At 50.5% G+C, this 18414-nt stretch overlaps 1 protein-coding gene across 3 annotated transcripts in view; it reads right to left on the bottom strand.

Annotated features, from left to right (window-relative positions):
* MAT1A (methionine adenosyltransferase 1A) overlaps positions 1-17746 on the bottom strand; it is a 28294-nt gene extending 10548 nt beyond the window's left edge. The window contains exons 1-5 of one of the 3 annotated variants that reach the window (XM_070616937.1): positions 17635-17746; positions 6541-6892; positions 6134-6454; positions 2880-2957; positions 1979-2101 (exon numbers count right to left, since the gene is read on the bottom strand). In XM_070616937.1, coding sequence (XP_070473038.1) covers positions 1979-2101; positions 2880-2957; positions 6134-6227 — 295 coding nt within the window. In that variant the 5' untranslated portion in view covers positions 6228-6454; positions 6541-6892; positions 17635-17746. Of the gene's footprint in view, positions 1-1978; positions 2102-2879; positions 4501-6133; positions 6455-6540; positions 10407-17634 lie in introns of those variants that run through there. The other 2 variants (XM_008543646.2, XM_070616957.1) reach the window with 2 other exon arrangements.
* Positions 17747-18414: the final 668 nt, after the last annotated feature.

The following is an 18414-nucleotide window of genomic DNA, read 5'->3' as shown; positions in this document are numbered from 1 at the left end:
GTTCCTGGAGTCGAGCCCTCGGATCCCGAGCTGTGCGCAGGGCCTGCAGCAAGACGGAAAAGCGCCCCTCTGGAGGCCGAGGCCCGTCTGCCCATTCCCAAAGCCCCGGCACAGAGGGAGGCTGGTGCTCCCCAGCCGGGCGCAGGGAACCCCGGGGACCCATGAGGGGCCACGGCGCACAGACCAAGCTCTGCCGGTCCTCACAGCCCCCCCGGACTCAGCTGCCGGGATGCGTGAATGAGGAGCTACAACACGCAGGGGCCCAGCACCGGGTCACGTATTAGTGACAGCAGACTGTCCCCTCCTCCCAGTCTCTGCCCTCCACAGGCCGCCAGACAGGCTTACAAACACACAAATCCAGACCAACCTACTGTCGCTGCACACGCTTCAGTGGGGACCTACCGCCAAACCGGCCAAACAGAAGCTCCTCAGCCCACGGCCCTCCCACCCCGCTCCAGCCCACGGGCTGGGCTCAGCCGTAAACGGGGCGTTTCCACTTTCCCACCTCCTTGAGGCCCGACGGCCGCGGACACTCCTTCCTTCCCGCACGCCCAAACCCACGAGCTCTGGGAAATGTCCGGCCCTGGCACAGCCCCTCATTGCCGCTCTGCCGTGGACACCGTGGGCAGTGCCCCCAGCCCAGGAGCACGGGCCACCTCGTCCTTGCAGCCTCCTGTTCCCACCGAATGGCTCTGAACGCATGAATCTGAACAGCCTGTAGCGAGCAGCGGAAGACTCGCCAGTTTTGCACTAAACATTGCATTTCACCTAATCACTCTCTAAATAATCTTCGCAGCACTGAAAACCAGTCCAGGGCTCCGAGTGATGTGGAAACCTTGTTTAGGGGACTATGGGTAGGGGAGCAGGGCTTGGAAAGGCAGCGAGCCTGGCAACCCCCCAGCAAAGAGCAGCGAGGAGCTGTGAGCCCCTGGCCGCTGGGCGCCGGGAGCAGGCCCACCGACAGGCCGGGCACCCGGCGGCCAAGCAGGGGGGCCCCTGTACTGGCTGGGAGAGCTCCCCGTGCTCACTGGCTCTCTTCCCAGTGACTCTGGATACACCCCTGAAACTTCCATGTGCTCCAGGGAGTCCTCTAGGGGAGCCCGCAGTTCCACGTGTCTGTGCCTCACACAGCACGTGCCTCTCTCACCCATGAAGCTACAAGGCATCCTCCCAGCCTGCCTGGACCCACAAAGGTGCCACACGTCTCCCCAAACACCCGGTAAGTGGGACGTCAGCATACACAGGCCCTCGGCATCCAGCCTTCATGCCACGTCCTTCGAGACACCCCCTGGCTGGGCCCATTGCTGGCCTGCCCATCTTAGACGTTGGAATCTGCTTTGGGCCCTCAGTCCTTCGTGGCTCTCAGCCCCTCTTCCTCCATCCCCGCCAGGATCTGAGCCCCTTCCCGGGGCATTACGCCCCCACACTCTTGGTGCTGGAGCCTGCCTGGGCCAGCCTTCACCTGCCATCAGCATCCTTCATCTGTAACGGGAAGCAGCCTAGTTTAGCAGAAAGCACAGGCGTTCGCAGCAGGGCAGCCGCTTACTGACTGTGTCACCTTACACCAACGATTCCATCTCTAAGCCTCATTCCCCAGCTGCACAAGGGCAGCCGAGCTCCTCAAACGTTAAGGCAGACGACACAAACAGGAGGCCGGCCCCAGGGCCTGGCAAAGAATGCGGGCCCCAGAGGGCACCTGCCACTCAGCGCTGCTTCCTCTTCCAAAGGCCCAGGAAGTCAGGACCTTGACCAGGACTAAAGTCAACACCCAACTATCATGGGCTGGCTCGGCTGAGCACCGTCACCTGGGCTGCCACCCTGCTGCCAGAGAGTGTGACCCCTGGACCCTGACCGGCTGGGCTGGCATGCTTCTCTCTGGTGGTATGTGCACCTCCCAAGGACAGGGCGCCCTGCTCTGACTCAGCATCAGGGCCTGGCAGGGACCGGCGCGTCCTTCAGGCCCGGGGCCCCGCCTCACCCTTGGCAGAGTCGTCGTAGCCGATGTGCTTGATGGTGTCCCTCACCACCCGCTGGTAGTCCACCGCGGCCATGGAGGTGATCTCCCCACACAGCAGCACCATGCCCGTCTTGCACACCGTCTCTGCAGGGAGAAACATGGTGGCTGCGTGCCAGGGGGCCAGACCTCTCACGGGGACAAGGAGGAGGCCGGCACGGAGCCTCACAGGGGACAAGCTCCAAAAAGAAGAGGTTAAGGCTAATGGAAGGAGGAAACCCCAGCACGCCTGCCAGCCATTCAGCGCTGCTGGGGGAGCCACGCCTCGCAAAGAATCTTCACGCTGAGCTTCCACACCAGGCTCTCGCTGCCTCTGTGATCCTGAACAACCTATTTAGCCTGTTTCCCCAGCTGTTGGATGAAGATAAGAAGACTGCTGTGTGGACTGAAGCGAGACCACGCAGTCTGCAGTCATCAGGAAGAATGCGGTCAACACGCGTGAGGCCTCTCCCACCCCTTGTTGCCGACGCCACTTGGGCTTTAGGGAGTGGGACCCTGAGCGAGGATGGCGCTAGGCCGGCCTGCCCCCCAGCTGTCCACGAAGACCTCAGGAAAGTCTCCCCCAGAGGGACATGGGACCCTGTGTGCTGAATGCACTGGAGAGGGAAGGACCCGTCTACATGGTGCTGAGACAGCAAGGAGACGGGGCTGGGGCTCTACACCAGGCAGTGCTGCCCTGTGACCCTGGCCAAGGCCCGATTCGGCTGCGCCCATGACCCCTTCAGTGTAGTGCAAGGGCTGACCTGACCCCCTCTGTCCCCAGACCCTGGAGGCCATGCCTCTGCCGGGCCCCAGGCCTCAGTACAGGCAGAGGTTCACGCCCAGCCCCCCGAGGCTCCAGCGGGAAGGTTGGGGTGCGTCTTACCGCAGGCCACCTTGGCGTCGGGGTCTTGCTTGAGGTGGGCGTCCAGCACCGCGTCACTGATCTGGTCGCAGATCTTATCTGCACACGAACGAGCAGGCGTGAGTTACAGACACAGCGGGTGTAACACACTGAAATGTTAAATAGCTAGATGCTTCATCAGTGTACATAGCAAATCCACCGAAGAGGACACTTTTTTTAAATATGAGAGATTAGAAAATTTTGACACTTTTATTTCTGTCTAATTTTAGATGATGCATATTATATAAACTCACAGAATTCCCTAAAAAAGAAATATATTCCCAAACCAGTTCTGACTCTAAAGCAATTCACACGCATGTACACAGAAAACACGCACATTGTACTAACAAGTCTCTCATTGCTCAGCGTATTTCCTTCAATCCTAACATCTAGAAAAGTCCCAATAACATCAGTGACTCTAGGTGCCGAGGTGTAAATCAGATGGACAAACGTTCACGCTGTGCCGCAGGGTCCACGAGATGCACGCCGTGTGCTGGCAGCACGCCCAGTGCCGCAGCCCCATGGGAAGGACTCTGCAGGAGACCTCAGGGCGGCAGTGCTGTTCCACAGGACATTTCCGTTGCTGCTCTCAGACCCTCCCCGGGGCCAGGTGTTCAAAGAGCTGTCTGACCCCTCAGTCTCAGGGGGGGCGACAGAACTGCACAGGAGCTGCCATCTGACCTCACTCGTCCACTGCTCGCCTTCAAGACTGTGCCTGGTGGAGCGTGCAGACCACCGAGTGCACAAACACACTCTGGCTCTTTCACGTGAACTGTGAACTGTCAGTGGCCACAAATTCAGAAATAAAAGTGCTCTATTGACACATACCAGAACACCCACAGAGGCTGCTCTTAATAAATCAATAAGCTTTTTCCACCTTTATTGAGATATAACTGTTATACAAAAAATCTGCATATAATTAATACATACAATTTGCTGAGTTTGGACATATGTCTACACTCCTGTTACTATTACCACAATCAAAGTAATCCTCATATCCATCACCTCCAAGTGTCCTTGTATCCCTCTTGTTTTTTTTTAAGTTTTTAAGTTAAGAAAGCAGACCCAGAATCAAGCAGTTCTGCTCTCAAAAGTGCATATTAAGTTCTGTAATGAAAAACGTCCGTTAATCTGCCATTCAAGGTGAATTCTTTCATCTTCTCTTCCGAAACCGCTACTAAACCTACGTTTGTGCTTGCGACCTGGCCTCCTGCCGAGGGCAGGTCCCAGCTGTGAATCCACGTCTGTCTGAGTTGTGCCCTGCACACCCACCAACAATGGCCTCCTGCTGCTCACGCACCGGCTCTGGGCCAGCCCGTCAGGATTCCCAGGACACGCCGACACAGGCGACTCTGCTCATTTCACAGACAGGGGCACGTGCTCCCAGTGCACACAGTGGGGTGGGATGAGGGGTGCTAGGAGCAAAGCTGGGGTGGAGCAGGGGTATGAGATCGCCCCACAGCCCAAGATCACGCCCGTGTCTTCAGGCTTTCAAACTTTCTGTCACTGTCACTGAGGAGCCTTAAGACAGCCAACAGCTGGTCTTCTCGGAAGTTGAAAAAGAAGCATTAATTTCATCTTTCTGGTGGACAGGAATTCAGCACTGGAACGACAAGCAGCACATCACCAAGCCTTAGAGGAAAATGAGTGGGGGGTGGGACGGGCTGCGGGGCTGCCCAGCAGTGGACACGGCCACCGGCTGACTGGCTGGGATCTTCCCCTCCCTCCGCTGAGCACATTGCTGTGTGTGTGATGGGACCACTGGCCGCAGCGTGCGGAAGCACCCACTGCCTCCAGGTGGAGCAAATCCTACATATGTGCCTTCTGCCAAACGACATACAGTCGTCACAAGCCAGGGAGCTGTCCAGAACGTGGCAGACACAGCAGTGCCTCTGAGATTACAAGCACAGTAAACCGAGCAACTTTGTAAAGTTGCTCACAGCAAAAGAGGGCATTTGCATCCTGTTGAGCTAAGTCACGTGCAAAACCCAGTTTAGGCCCAGGTTTCTCAGCAGCAGCACCACTGACATTGGGGCCTGAAAAATTCTTTGTTGTGGGGGCTGGCCCTGTGCATTCAGGACGTTTAGAAGCACACCCGTCCTCGATCCACTGACGGCCGGTCTCACATCCGCTCCCCACACGGTTGTGACAACCAAGGAGGTTTCCAGACATTACGAGATGCCCTTGGGATCCTTGAGAATCGCCCGCAGCTGAGAATCGCTGGCTAAAGCAGGTGGAAGGAGTAGCACTGACACGTCTAAAGCTAAGTGACAAGGTACGAGAGTTAAGTCTCTGAGAGAGAACAAGGATGAGGAAGATGGAAAACAGTAGACTTGGTCATAAGTTACCAAAAACTTCAAACATTCAAATGAATTTTGAAAAAGCGGCAAAGCACATAAATCAGTGTGTCTGGCCCCCAGGGCTCTCCCGGGACAGTGGGTCTCACAGCGTGGTTCCCACACCAGCAGCATCAGCATCTCCTGGGAATTTACTAAAAATGCAAATTCTTGAGCGTCACCCAAGACCTGCTGCCTCAGAAACTCCGGGGATGGGGCCCGCTGGGCGATGCTGGCGCTCCTGCAGTGGGAGAACTCTGTCCCAGGGGCTCTGATGTGTCTTGCTGTCACGACAGCAGCTCTCTTGGTTCCCCATTTCTCAAGTCCACCTTCCGTTCAGGGACCAAAACACTGCTTTCCATTCCTTCCACGTCAGGAGGTGGCTGCCCTCCCCTCATACGATGCGTCTGAGACTTCCAGGACCAGAGACCTATCTCCAGGCCCACTGGAATGCGCCACGGCCCTTTCTAACCCGCACGCGCTTCACATGCAGAACTTAGTGACCCACGGTCTGCAGGAAACGCTCTCTGCCGACGTGAGCTGCTCACTGACAAGTTAAAGCTTCACTCAAAAAAATATATATATATATACACACATAAAGTTTATATCTGACGGTACTTTCTACGTGTGACATGTCTAGCCGACCAGTGTGTGTTCTCTGCTGTGGCCCTGCGTGACGAGACGCAGGTGGTGGGCAGCGGCATGGAGCCCTGGCGTCACTCACTTACAGTTTATCATTTGCATATTGAGTGACTGTTTTACAAAACTACAAATCAATAGAATAGAAAGCACTTCATATTGTTCCTCCAGAGACCCCTTCTAATAACTAACAAGTTGTTTTCAGGACCTCCAGGAAACGGACCCCTCGACAGGCTGCCGTGGGTCCCGGCGCCTACTCACCTGGGTGCCCCTCTCCTACAGACTCCGATGTGAACATGAAGGCCCCTTCCTCACTCAGAGAGTGGTCGCACAAGCCGTCCACCGGTCCGTTCATCTTCTCACACTTCTCCACTCGCTTCTTCAAGGCAACAGTCTTAATGCTGTGACTTTGCCTGACTTTTTTTCTTTAGACCCAACAGGCTTGCCTCTGGCACAGCCCCTGGATCACCGCCGCCCAACTGCGTGCAAGCACGCGGGGAAAGCGAGGATGGGCAGGAGGGAGGGGCCAAACAGGGATGTGTCACTCCCTCCGACTGGTCAGAGCTCGCTCCTGAGTGACTCCTATATATGGGAAAGTGAAAGTGCCTGAATAACCATGTGAGAAAGTTGGAGGAGTCCATTTCTGGGGAGGAGGGGGGTCCTCTTACCTTGAGGAATTTCGGTCCTTAGTCTGATTTCCCAAGGCCTGAGCTTCTGGTCGACGTGTGGGGAGGAAGGCTGTGTAGATTCTGCAGAATGAAGCTCCTCGTGGACGCGCTTCAGCTCTGCAGCTAACCTCCACATTTCTCCAAGGCCAACACCCCACGCGGGGGGCGAGGGGCCGTGGCTTCTCAGGAACACTAACAGGCAGGACTCTTTCCCAGAGATATGGTTCAGGCTGAGATTGCAACACCAGCGGCCTTCGCTGACGGGGCCCACGCCTCCCCCACGCCTGGTCAGGATCTGGCGCGTCCCCCTCCACCTTCTTGGAGCAAGAGCAGCACCTGTGTTCTGAGGCAGCTGGGATATTACACAACGGACTCATTTTAGAGGAAAAGCTTTTGAGTCCACACTTTTCTGCTAATAGAGACCAGCTTCTCCAGGATGCCGGCAGTCAGGTTAACAAGCAAGACAGTAAAAATGTATCTGGACAGGTGACGAAGAACAACGTTCTCAAGAGACAGACTCCTTACAGGGAAATTATCAGAGTCCACTGTCCCAAAGCTTCCAGATGATCAATTAAAAATCTAGATATTCAGTCCTGTCGACCTGATGGACATCCTGCTCACAGGACTCTGTGTTATCTTTGCTTTGACCAAGAAGAGAAGTAGACAGGATTATGTCTTCAACCAACTCACGCTCTGAATGACAGCATCTCTCACTTCTTTCTCTCCCACCCTCTGACTTAGCTGCATCCTCAGGCCCAAGGAACAAGAGGGAACCGAGATCACAGGGAACGAGAACAGGTGGAGGAACTGGTTCCCACTGGATGCAATAAAGAGCAATCAACCAAAACCTCGTGCAGCAAAGACGGGGCTGTGGGGAGCAGAAGGCAGGACGCAGCAGCCCCCTGAGGATGCTAGGCACCAGATGCCTGCGATATAGACACATAAACATAAATATATACTTAAATATGTATTAAATATATTTAATAACATGTTAGATGAATACTTTCTGGTGCTCCAAATCTTGCATTTTTTCATTTTCTCAGCAGTGGCAGCACTGTCCCTCCAGGGAATTAAAACTATGTCAAAGTGACATTTTACATACACATATTTAATCAGACACATTTAACAAAGAGTGAGCTGTCGAGCTCAGGCACAAGACTGTGAAAGCTCAGAGAAGAAAAGGGCACCGGGAAGGGATGAAAAAGGAGGAATCAAATAAGGACTTTAGACGACACAGCCTCGTCCTTGTCAGCACACAGGAATCCTCCTGTTTGCACTTAAAACATTTCAACATCGCTGTCCCTTTGTCAATTTCTTCTGGGTACACTGGCTTCAAACCTGGAGGCAAAGTGAGCTAATGTTTAATGGGAACTGCGGCCCTAGGGTGCCCTAGCAGTCAGACCCGTAGCCATTATGTTCTGAACTTGCTTTGAGAGAAGACGAAGTTAAGTATCGAGTACTCATCAAGGTTCCCTGAGTAGCAAGAAGTCAGGACACAAAGCGGCCTCATGCCCTTTGAACCCGAAATGAACTGCAGCATCCCGGGCGGTGTGGGGGGGGTGGGCACTGGAGGGGAAGGGGTGTCCTTGCAGAGCAGTGGCACCTTCAGAAACAGATGCAGGAGGCTCCTGCAGCCAGGACACAAAAGCAGAGTGAGGGAAGGATCGGGAGGCAGCGGGTCAGGACCCTCTCGGGCATGAGTCTCACATGACATCCCTGCCAGACACTAGCCACTCCATTCTCCCAGCAGATCATGTCCCCAGGGAGTGCCAGGCACGGTGGCTGGGAGCAGGCTTCGGGGCTGGAGCCCGCTGGGTCCGGCCTGCTCTGCCCCAGGGCAGGCTTCCTGCTCGCTCATCTGTAAAGCAGGTTAGTAACCACCCACCGCACAGCGTGGTGGGAACCGAGTCGGATCCTGCAGGAGTGTGAGTACTGAGCACAGTGCTGGCACGCGGGGAATGTAAGGCACACGACGTAACGCTGTCTTAGTAAGAATTCTCCACACGTGCACAGGATTTTTTTTCTGAACAAACATAGGTCATCAGATACGCATAACTTGCTTCTTGCTTTTTTCCCCACAATATCCTATGGTCCTCTTTTCACATCTCTACGTGTGGACAGACCCCACTTCTCAGTACTGAACAGCATCCCATGAGAAGGGTACACCACGAGCCCCTGAAGCAGTCGCTCCCCGGTGGCTGCATGTCTTCGACTGTCCACCTTCGCCAGCTGTCTCACGTCACTAAGACGCTGCAGGGAAGACGCCCTTTCACTGGGGGCTTGTGAACAAGGGTCCGGCAATGCCGGATGAGCCAAAGATGCCCCTTCGTAATAAGTTTACCAGTTAGATGAAAGAAGAGCGCCTCAGCCAAGAGTGGAAGCAGCTCTTCAGCCTGCCCCTTCAGAGAGGACCGGCAGATCCCGGCAGAGGCCGACTGCTCAGCTGAACCCACAGGACAGCGTAGCCCAAATTTGCCATCATAAACTCAGTTAATGCCCCCTTTACGCACAGACTGTCCCATTCTCCCTCACACGTGAACTGTCCTAGTGCCCCCCCAAACCCCACTGACCACCCAAGTCCAGTTCCACGTGTCCAAGGCCCCCAGCTGGTCCACTTCCGACCTGCAACCTGCAACTCAATCTTCACTGACATGACTCTGAAGAAACTTGGCTCTGGAGATAAGTGTCCTTCCAGCCAGGTTTGCCCCTGATGAATCTCTCATGGGAGGTACCAGATGGAGGACTACGTTTCCACCCAGCAGCATGTGTGAGCCACAGCGACCAGTTTCACGAAGGGGCTCCGAGGGACCTGACCACAGGAAACGCCACGAGGCAGCTGAGCTGGTGGACAGCTGTGCCCGGTGGCGGTGCCACAGGCAGAGGAAAGGGCGGGTCTGATGGCCTGAAACTCTGGATGCACAACTGGAGTGTCATCCGCCTCTTAAAGGCTGCTTAAGTGCAAGCATTTCTACACAGTGGTGAGAAGTTCCCCTCACTTAAGTGGCATAATGACCAGACAAGATGTTTTCAAGAAGATTTATTTCTTTTGCCCTCATTAATTTAACCGAAGCACAAACTTTTCCCACAAGAGTAATCCTGGAACATAAATATCTTATTTCTGAAAGAAAGATAAGATCAATTCAGACTGTACAGTTTTTAAGTTTTAGGTAATTTCAGCAATTCATGACCTTCATTCAGTAAAAAGTCCAAGCTATTCAGAAAGGAAGAAAGAACTGTAGAAAGACTTCAGGGGAAAAGCAGAACATGAGCTGAACCCCAAAGGAATCACAGGATTTCAAAGGCAGCATGGAGGAAGGGGGAGGACAAGCCAGGAAGCCACAGCGTCATCGGAGCCGTTGCAGAGCAGCAGGGCTCGGCAGGAAGTATCCCACAGACAGCAAGACAGCGGGAGTTTCCATGTGATGGGAAAACACAAGCTAGATGGGAGGAAGAGGATTCCAAAATCTGAGAGAAGCATTAAAACTCCTGCCTTGATTCAGGGTCGACCTGAATAGGAACAGGCGCGGCTCGGACACGTTCACAGAACACAACGCAAATCCATTCACGCACTGTCGTCTTTCACAGCTCTTCTTATTGGAATCATCCCTTCCCCTAAACACACATACCCCCCAACTGCTACCGGGGCTTGAAACCTGGAGAGGTTATTTCAATTTCTGGTCCCTTAACATCCGTGTCAAGCTTCCCACATCCATCATCAGCTCCTTCTCAGTGGTGCCATGGAATTCTCCCTCCCAGTCCACGTCCACAGATCGCCAACTCTGCCCCCCTCCTTCTCGTCTCACGCTTGAGTTAGGCAGTGGCTGGGCCCCCCTCCCACAACGCGCCCTCCAGAGCTTGGGACCACGCTGCACACCGACAGTTCCTTAAGGCTGCCTGCTGACTGGTACCCAGAAAAATGACCCATCTCCTATGCTAACTAAGCCTCTGTTAAGGGATGCAAACAAAATATTTACACAGTGAAAGGTAAACCCATCTCCAGAAATACTCCTACTCTGGAATACCGTTCAGCTGCCAGAACATTGACAGCGTCACACACGGAGACATGAACCACCTGCAGCAATATAACAGTCCGTGAAAAGGGGTCAAAATATAATGTACAACACAACACGCTTTTATAAAGATAAAAACAAGGTTTTTAAAAGACATTTGAAAAATCCAGCACTCTTTCATGGTGAAAACACTCAACAAACTAGGACAAGAAGGGGACTTCCTCCGTAGGATAAAGGGCATTTATGAAAAACCCACAGCAAACATCATCCTCGATGGAGAACAGCTGAATGCTTTCCCCTCCGATCAGGAACAAGACAAGGATGCCCACTTTCACCACGTCTAGTCAACATTGTCCTGGAAGTTCTAGCCAAAGCAAATGGGCAAGAAAAAGAAACAAAAGGTACCAAAATTGGAGATGAAGAAGTAAAACTATCTCTATTTGCAGACAGCACGATCTTATAGATATAAAATCCCAAGGAATCCACATGCAAAAAAACCCACCAAAACTATTAGAGCTTATAAACTAATTCAGCAAAGTTTCAGGATACATAATAAACACACAAAAATCGATTGTATTTCTATACACTAGCAACAAACAACATGAAAAGGAAATGATGAAAACAATTCCATTTACAATAGCAACAAAAAGAATAAAATACTTAGTAAAAATTTAACTAAGGAGGTTCAAGACTTATATGCTGGAAACTACAAAGACTTTCTAAGAGAAATTAAAGAAAACCTAAGCAAATGGAAAGATGTCCCATATTCATGGATTGGAAGACAATACCGTTAAAATGGCGATACTAGCAAAAGCAATCTACAGATTCAATGCAATCTCTATCAAAATCCCAGTGGCCTCTTTGGCAGAAATGTAAAAGCTTATCCTAAAATTAACATGGAATTGCAAAGGACCTTAAATAGCCAAACACTCTGGATAAAGAAAAACAAAGTTGGAAGACTCACACTTCCCAATTGCAAATCTTACTACGAAGCCACAGTAATCAAAATAGTATATGGTACTGACATATGAACAGACACACAGACCAACAGGATAGAACTGAGAGCCCAGAAATAAACCCAAATGTCTATGGCCAACTGACTTTCAACAAGGGTGCCAGAACCATTCAATTGTGAAAAAACAGTTTCTTCAACAAACAGTGCTGGGACAACTGGATATCCAGCTGCAAAAGAATAAACTTGAATCTCTGCCTCATGCCAGATACAAAAATTAACTCAAAGTGGATCAAAGACCTAAACATAAGAGCTAAAACTCTTAGAAGAAAATACAGGAGTAAACCTTCATGACCTTGGATTTGTCAATCAATTCTTATGATACCAAAAGTACAAGCAACCAAAGAAAAAATAGATTAATTACACTTTATCAAAACTACAAACCTTTGTGTTTCACAGGACACTATCAAGAAAGGGAAAAGATGACCTAGAGAATGGGAGAGAATATTTGCAAATCATATGTTTATAAGGGTCTGGTATCCAGAATATATATACAACTCTTATACCTCAACAACAGAAAGGAAGGAATAAAGGGAGGGAGGGAGAGAAAAAGAGGGAGACAAAGAGAGAGACAAAGGGTGGGGGGGAAGAAGGAAGACAGAAAGATGGGCAAAGGACTTGAATGGACATTTCTCCAAGGAAGGCATACAAGTACATGAGGGACACTCAATGTCATTTGTCATGAGGGAAATGCAAATCCAAACCATAATAAGATACTACTTCATACCCGTGAAAATGGCTACAATAGAAGAAAAGGAAAATAACAAGTGCTAATGAGGATGTAGAGAAGCCAGAAGCCTCACATATTACTGGTGGGCATATAAAATGTTGAAGCCACCATGGAACACAGCTTGGCAGTCCTTCAATAAGTTAAATATAGAATTACCACATGACCCAGTAATTCTACTCCTAGTTATATACCAAACATGCATTCAAACAAAACCTTGTACATGATTGTTTACAGCAGCACTACTCACAACAGCCAAAAGGTGGAAACGACCCAAACACCCATCAACAGATGACTAGATAAACAAAATATCTAAACACTGGAATACTACTCAGCCATAAAAAGGAATGAAGAGCTGACACACGCTATAGCATGGATGCACTTCAAAAACCATCATGCTCAGTGAAATAAACCAGACCCGGGAGGACACGTGTCACACGATTCCACGTGTACGAAATGCTGTTGCAGCCAAATCCACAGAGAGAGAAGGCAGGTCAGTGTTGCCAGGGGCAAAGGGGAGCCGAGAATGTTGTTTAAGGGGTACAGGGTCTTGAGGGAAGTGACAAAAATGTTTTGGAACTGAGGTGACAGTTGCACAATATTGTCTATGGACCAAAAAGTCACTGAAATATACACTTTAAAATGGTTAACTTTATATTGTGAGAATTTTACCTCAATAAAAAAGGAAAGGAAGAAATGAGCACGGATTCAGGATTCTGTTAGTTTAGTGGATGAGACAGGAAGGGAAAGGGCCTATTATTAGATGAAGGTTATTGTCAAGAATCAACTTATGTGGGATGTGGTGGGTATTTCATTTGCCACCATTATCCCATAATGAGTGCTTATTGATCACATTACCATTTCAGACAGACAGACAACCAAAAGTGAGTCATGCAAGGACCAATGAACAGTGTCTAATGAAACAAGAATTATCATTCATCAATTTCTATGTAGTTGAGGTTGAGGTACAAATCAAAGGGTTTTGTTTTGTTTTGTTTTTTTGGTGAGGAAGATTGGCCCTGAACATCTGTTGCCAATCTTCCTCTTTTTTTTCCTTCCCAAAGCCCCAGTGCATAGTTGTATATACTAGTTGTAGGTCCTTCTAGTTCTGCTAGGTGGGACACCACCTCAGCATGGCCTGATAGGTGGTGCCATGTCCATGCCCATGCCCAGGATCTGAACCTGTGAACCCTGGGCTGCCAAAGCAGAGCTCGCGAATTTAACCACTGGGTCACAGGGCCGGTCCCCAAAGACATTTTTTTAAATCATCTGGCTCCATAAAGGTCCAAGGGGCCAAGGAGGCCTGGAGGCACGTGAGAAGTGGCCCTGTGCTTCACTCAACACTGCAGCCACAGCGCTAGCTCTGGGCCTACCCTGCTGTGGGTGGGGAGAAGGAAAGGGTGGTGCGAGTGGGGACTCACACTTCTGGAGAGTCATCCAGCCCAGGCGGACTGGCGGAAGGGTCAAGGGTAACCTTCCAAACCGGAAAGCAACACCATACCCCAAAACCTCTAGGCTTCCTGAGGCTGGTCTTCCGTACAGAAATAATAGCAAAATGTTTCATATTAAACCGTGCTGTGACCCTCCAATTATGACACCCAATCGTATTAGGAGTCTTTTTAAAAATAACATTTCTTTGGTTTTATTCTGGTGTGACTTACGGTGACAGTGGAAAAAATTTAGAAAATACAGAAAAGAAAAATAATATACTCTGGTCCTTCTCTTCACAGATTCATAAGCATAATTAATACGTCGGTGTGTTTTCTCTTAAAGGAAACACATCCATATGTCTATATAGGTACAGTCTCCTGTATGTATTACTTAGATGAAAATATAAACGTTAATTAAACACGCAGAGTTTCTGTTCCAGGTGAGAGGGAATGAGCAAGTGAGCATCTTGCCTCCTGTCTCTCGCATTGAAGGCAGCCACAAAATTTGAGGACTCTGGAAGGTAAACAGTCGAAGGCAAACGGGGAGAGAACACCAGAAGTCAAGGAGCGCTGAAAAGGCAGCGAGTTCCCATTTTTCCCTCTGCGTCCCCTGGCCTGGACCCCAGGGGCAGGAGCTCGGCGGTGGGCACTGGGGCACAGAGGAGGATCCAGGGGAGACCCCCTTGTTCCGACTCAAGAGCAGGAATGGGGATTCCAAACACCTGGAGAAAGTGGACGGAAATCCTCTCTGTTTCTTTTCCTTCTTTCCATTCTCTCAAGCCCCAGCCTCCAGGCAATTCCGTGGTGACAAAATTGGCAGCGGGGCTGCAGGCACCTAAAATTCTGGGTGGGGGGCACTTTCTCTCAGATCCGAAGAGCTGTGATCTCAAGAAAGTGGAGCCAAGCTTGTTACTTTTCTTCTCCATGTGTCCCCCGCCACTTTGCCTCACAGGCGGGCACAACCATGGAAAGTGCACGGCAGAGTCGGGTAATGGAACCTAGCTTTCTGGATGAAGGACCAAAAAGGGGAGACCTAGAGCGGGAAAAAAACTGGGAAGATCAGAGAGAAGAGCTCAAGACGGAGATCCCATAACATTGTACACACTATGTAAGATGTTAAACTACGGGACACAGCAACTCTGCACTATCTTGGTAACAGTTCTGTAAATCTAAAGCTGCTCTAATTCTTCTTTAGAAACGAAATCTTTACCTTGTCTCGTTCATCCCTGTGGTCCCTCACCTCACTCACTGAACTACAGCCTGAGCGCACTGTGCCCCGGGCGCCGCTCCAGCTTCTGGAGACACAGACAGCACACAGAACGCAGCACGACTCTTGCCATCAAGGAGCTCACTGTGCAGCGGAAAACGAAACAAACACCAAGAGGCTGTCAAGCCATAAGAAGGAAGAAGTCTCTACTTTCAAATTAAAAATGATCTTCTTGAGTCTTCATTATAGAAAAAATCTTTGAGAACTTGAAAACACAAAGGCATAAAGATACATGCACCCCTGTGTTCACTGCAGCATTATTCACAATAGCCAAGACGTGGAAGCAACCTGGGTGGATGAATAGATAAAGAAGATGTGGTATATACACACAATGCAATATTACTCAGCCATAAGAAATGATGAAATCCGGCCATTTGTGACAACATGGATGGACGTTGAGGGTGTTATGCTGAGTGAAATAAGTCAGAGAGAGAAAGTCAAATACCGTATGATCTCACTCATAAGTAGAAGATAAAAGCAACAACAAACAGACACATAGAGACAGACATTGGACTGGTGGTGACCAGAGGGAAAGAGGTGGGTGAAAGGGGTGATTAGGCACATGTGTGTGGTGATGGATGGTAATTAGTCTCTGGGTGGCGAATATGATGAAACCTCTGCAGAAATCAAAATATAATGATATACATCTGAAATTTATATAATGTTATAAACCAATGTTACCGCAATAAAAAAAAATAGAGATTTTAAAGGTAAAAATTAATTAATTAATTAATTAAAAAAAAAAATCTTCGAGAAGCGAAAGGCCTAGGCTGAAGGCCGTACCATCTAGCAGTCTGACAACAAGGAGCAGGATTTCCAAAGAGGAGAAAGGCAGCTCTGGAGCCAAACCCGGCAAACCCCAGCAGGAGGCCAGCCTCCCGCCCAGGAACAGTCACATCGAGGCCTAACCAGAGGGCCTGGTGAGCTGTCGGCTCTCTGCGAGCCACACGTGCACTGGGGGCAAGATGTGGAAAGGAAGCGACATGCCCCAGGGGGTCCAGTCTCGGTAGGCACTGTGCAGGCAGGAACGGCAGATGGGCAGTGCGACCGGGGCAGGCTCCCCACCAGCTGCACAGGGACCCCCGCATCCACCCATCCTCCCATTCTCACCCTGCAGCCACTCATTCTCTGAACGTGAATTAAACACCTACTACACGCCAGGAATAGGGAGGCCCCCACAGTAGGGACAAACGCAGGTGTGCAGGTGACACTGGGAGGAAACGTCCTGGGCCACGGGAAGGACATTCACTGAGGATCGCAAGCTGGAGAGAGCAGGAAACTTCACGACGTTTTGGGCTCAGTGAGGCTGGGGGATGGCAGGACAGAGGACAGGAGGGGGTGGCAGAGGGCAGAGCACAAGGGGCTCCGGGGGTCCCACAAGGAGCGTAGACATTTTCCTGATGGTGAAGAGAAGCCAAGGAAGGGTCTCAAGGAACAGGAGTGTGTGGGTGGGGCACACGATCAGACACAGACTTTGACAGAAACCCCGTGTGGCTGCTGCTGTTGCTGCGGAGAGGCTGGACGAGACCGAGCTGCCCGGAGGCGGGCAGCGCACACGGCGCATCAGAAAGGAGAGCGGGGTTCAAGACCTTCATCTGCAGAAAGCTTGCAGAGGAGCAGGGGGACTCAGGCATGACTTCCAAGCGCCTGGCCTGGGTGAACACACATGTAACAACAATAAACACAGCCACCATGTGTTCCCAGGATGAGCCAGGCGCTGTCAGGAGGCCGCTCCCCGTGACCCATTCCAGCCTCCCGCTCTGCAAACACTAGTGTTGGCCTTTATGTGCACTGCCTGGGCCTCCTTCCACGTAAACATCTTGCTCAACAGGTCAGGATACGTTAAATAAGCATCCAAAAGGTTTAAAGTTCACCTTTTCAAGTAAATACAAAAGTGATCTCATACGCTGCTAAGTAAAGCAGTTTCCATGAGGATTTTTATAAACATGTAGTTCTGTATTAAATAAGCAATATTCTGAAGGTCGCTGTTATCACTAAATAAAGAGTACTCATTTTCCGTAAGCAAGCACAGGCCCCAGGGCAAACACCCCACTCAAGTAAAAAGGGAGCCAACCTGGGCGTGTTTAACATCAGCCAGTAAATTCAGAGGCAAGAGCAGGACGCTGGGTGGGATGGAGGAACAGTATGTGATCGGCCAGTTGATCTCCCAACACAGGGTGACCTCGCTGGAGCGGGGGAAGGGGGAGGGCCACACAGGCCGGTGGTCATCAGACGGGGAGTCTGAGATCGTGAGCGTTGCTGTGGCACGCTCCACCCAGCTAATGGCAGCTCTGCGGGAGAACCACTTTTCATACGTTTAAAGTAGAAAAAACACTGAGTCACATCGATGAATCAATTCCTAGGAATCAAGATGAGCGTTAAATACACTGTCCAGGGTTTCGAGGAATTAGCCATCACCTCTCAACTCCAAACCCCCTCGCTCAGAGGAAGGCGGGCGTACTCAGACAGCCGTGAGCATCCCCGAAGACCGCGTGCACAGACGCAGCCTCCACCCTGAAATCAAACCGTCACGGCCATGGCCAGTCGGCAGAAATCAGTTTTATTCTAAAAACTGAGATTATCTCAACTGACCTTATTAAATATATAGAAATTTAAAATATCATGCCCTTCCCTCTACGTCAACTCACCAAAAATTCAACAGCATAGGTGAGAAATCTGGGAAGTGTACCGACCGACAGAGACCCCTGAACTCCGTCCACACGCTACCGACCGGCTCAAGCCATTGACCTAAGGTTTCACAACACAGCCAAAGGCTACGGCAGCAACAGAGTCGAGTCACCTTGTTCCCAGAATACAATTTCTTCACTAAACAAATCCCCATCCCAAACAACTGAACAGGAACTTAGAGGCAAAAATCATAGAGAAAGAAAATTACAGACATGAAGTCATCTGGCTTTAGTTTTCTCTCGATATTTTGTCTTTCCTTTATTCACCCTAGAAAATATTTTTATATAAATGAATAGTGTTGGGGTCTAAATATTTTCAATGAAGTAAGAAGTGAAAATAATTATTTAGGTAATTTAGGCCACACTGACCCTCCCATCTAAGTTTTATTCCAAAAATAAACCAAATTTGGTCAGAAGGGTTTCACATTTGGAAATGTCTATACGGTCGTCCCATTCGGGGGTTAGAAAGTTGCTTTTACCGCCTGTGTGGAAGCGGCCCCCGCCCCTCCTGCCTGTGACGCTCGTTCTCCATCGTCGTGAAGCTGTATGACGGCCCTGTGGTCGGCAGGGCGCTCCTGCAAGTGCGGGCTCGCCCAGCCCTCACGGCGCCTCTGAGGCAGCGGGACTGTCCCCACCACACAGGGGGAAGCTGAGGCCCAGGCAGACCCGGTGATGCTTTTTGGGTCTCACAAGTGGTAAGTAAGTGACGCACCTCTCGAACTCAGCTCCTGCAGCTCCAAG

This window comes from Equus przewalskii, chromosome 1 (genome assembly GCF_037783145.1).
Source record: "Equus przewalskii isolate Varuska chromosome 1, EquPr2, whole genome shotgun sequence".
In the NCBI taxonomy this organism is placed as follows: domain Eukaryota; kingdom Metazoa; phylum Chordata; class Mammalia; order Perissodactyla; family Equidae; genus Equus; species Equus przewalskii.
The sequence above is the reverse complement of the archived record's forward strand: the minus strand, read 5'-3'. Positions and strand labels throughout refer to the sequence as shown.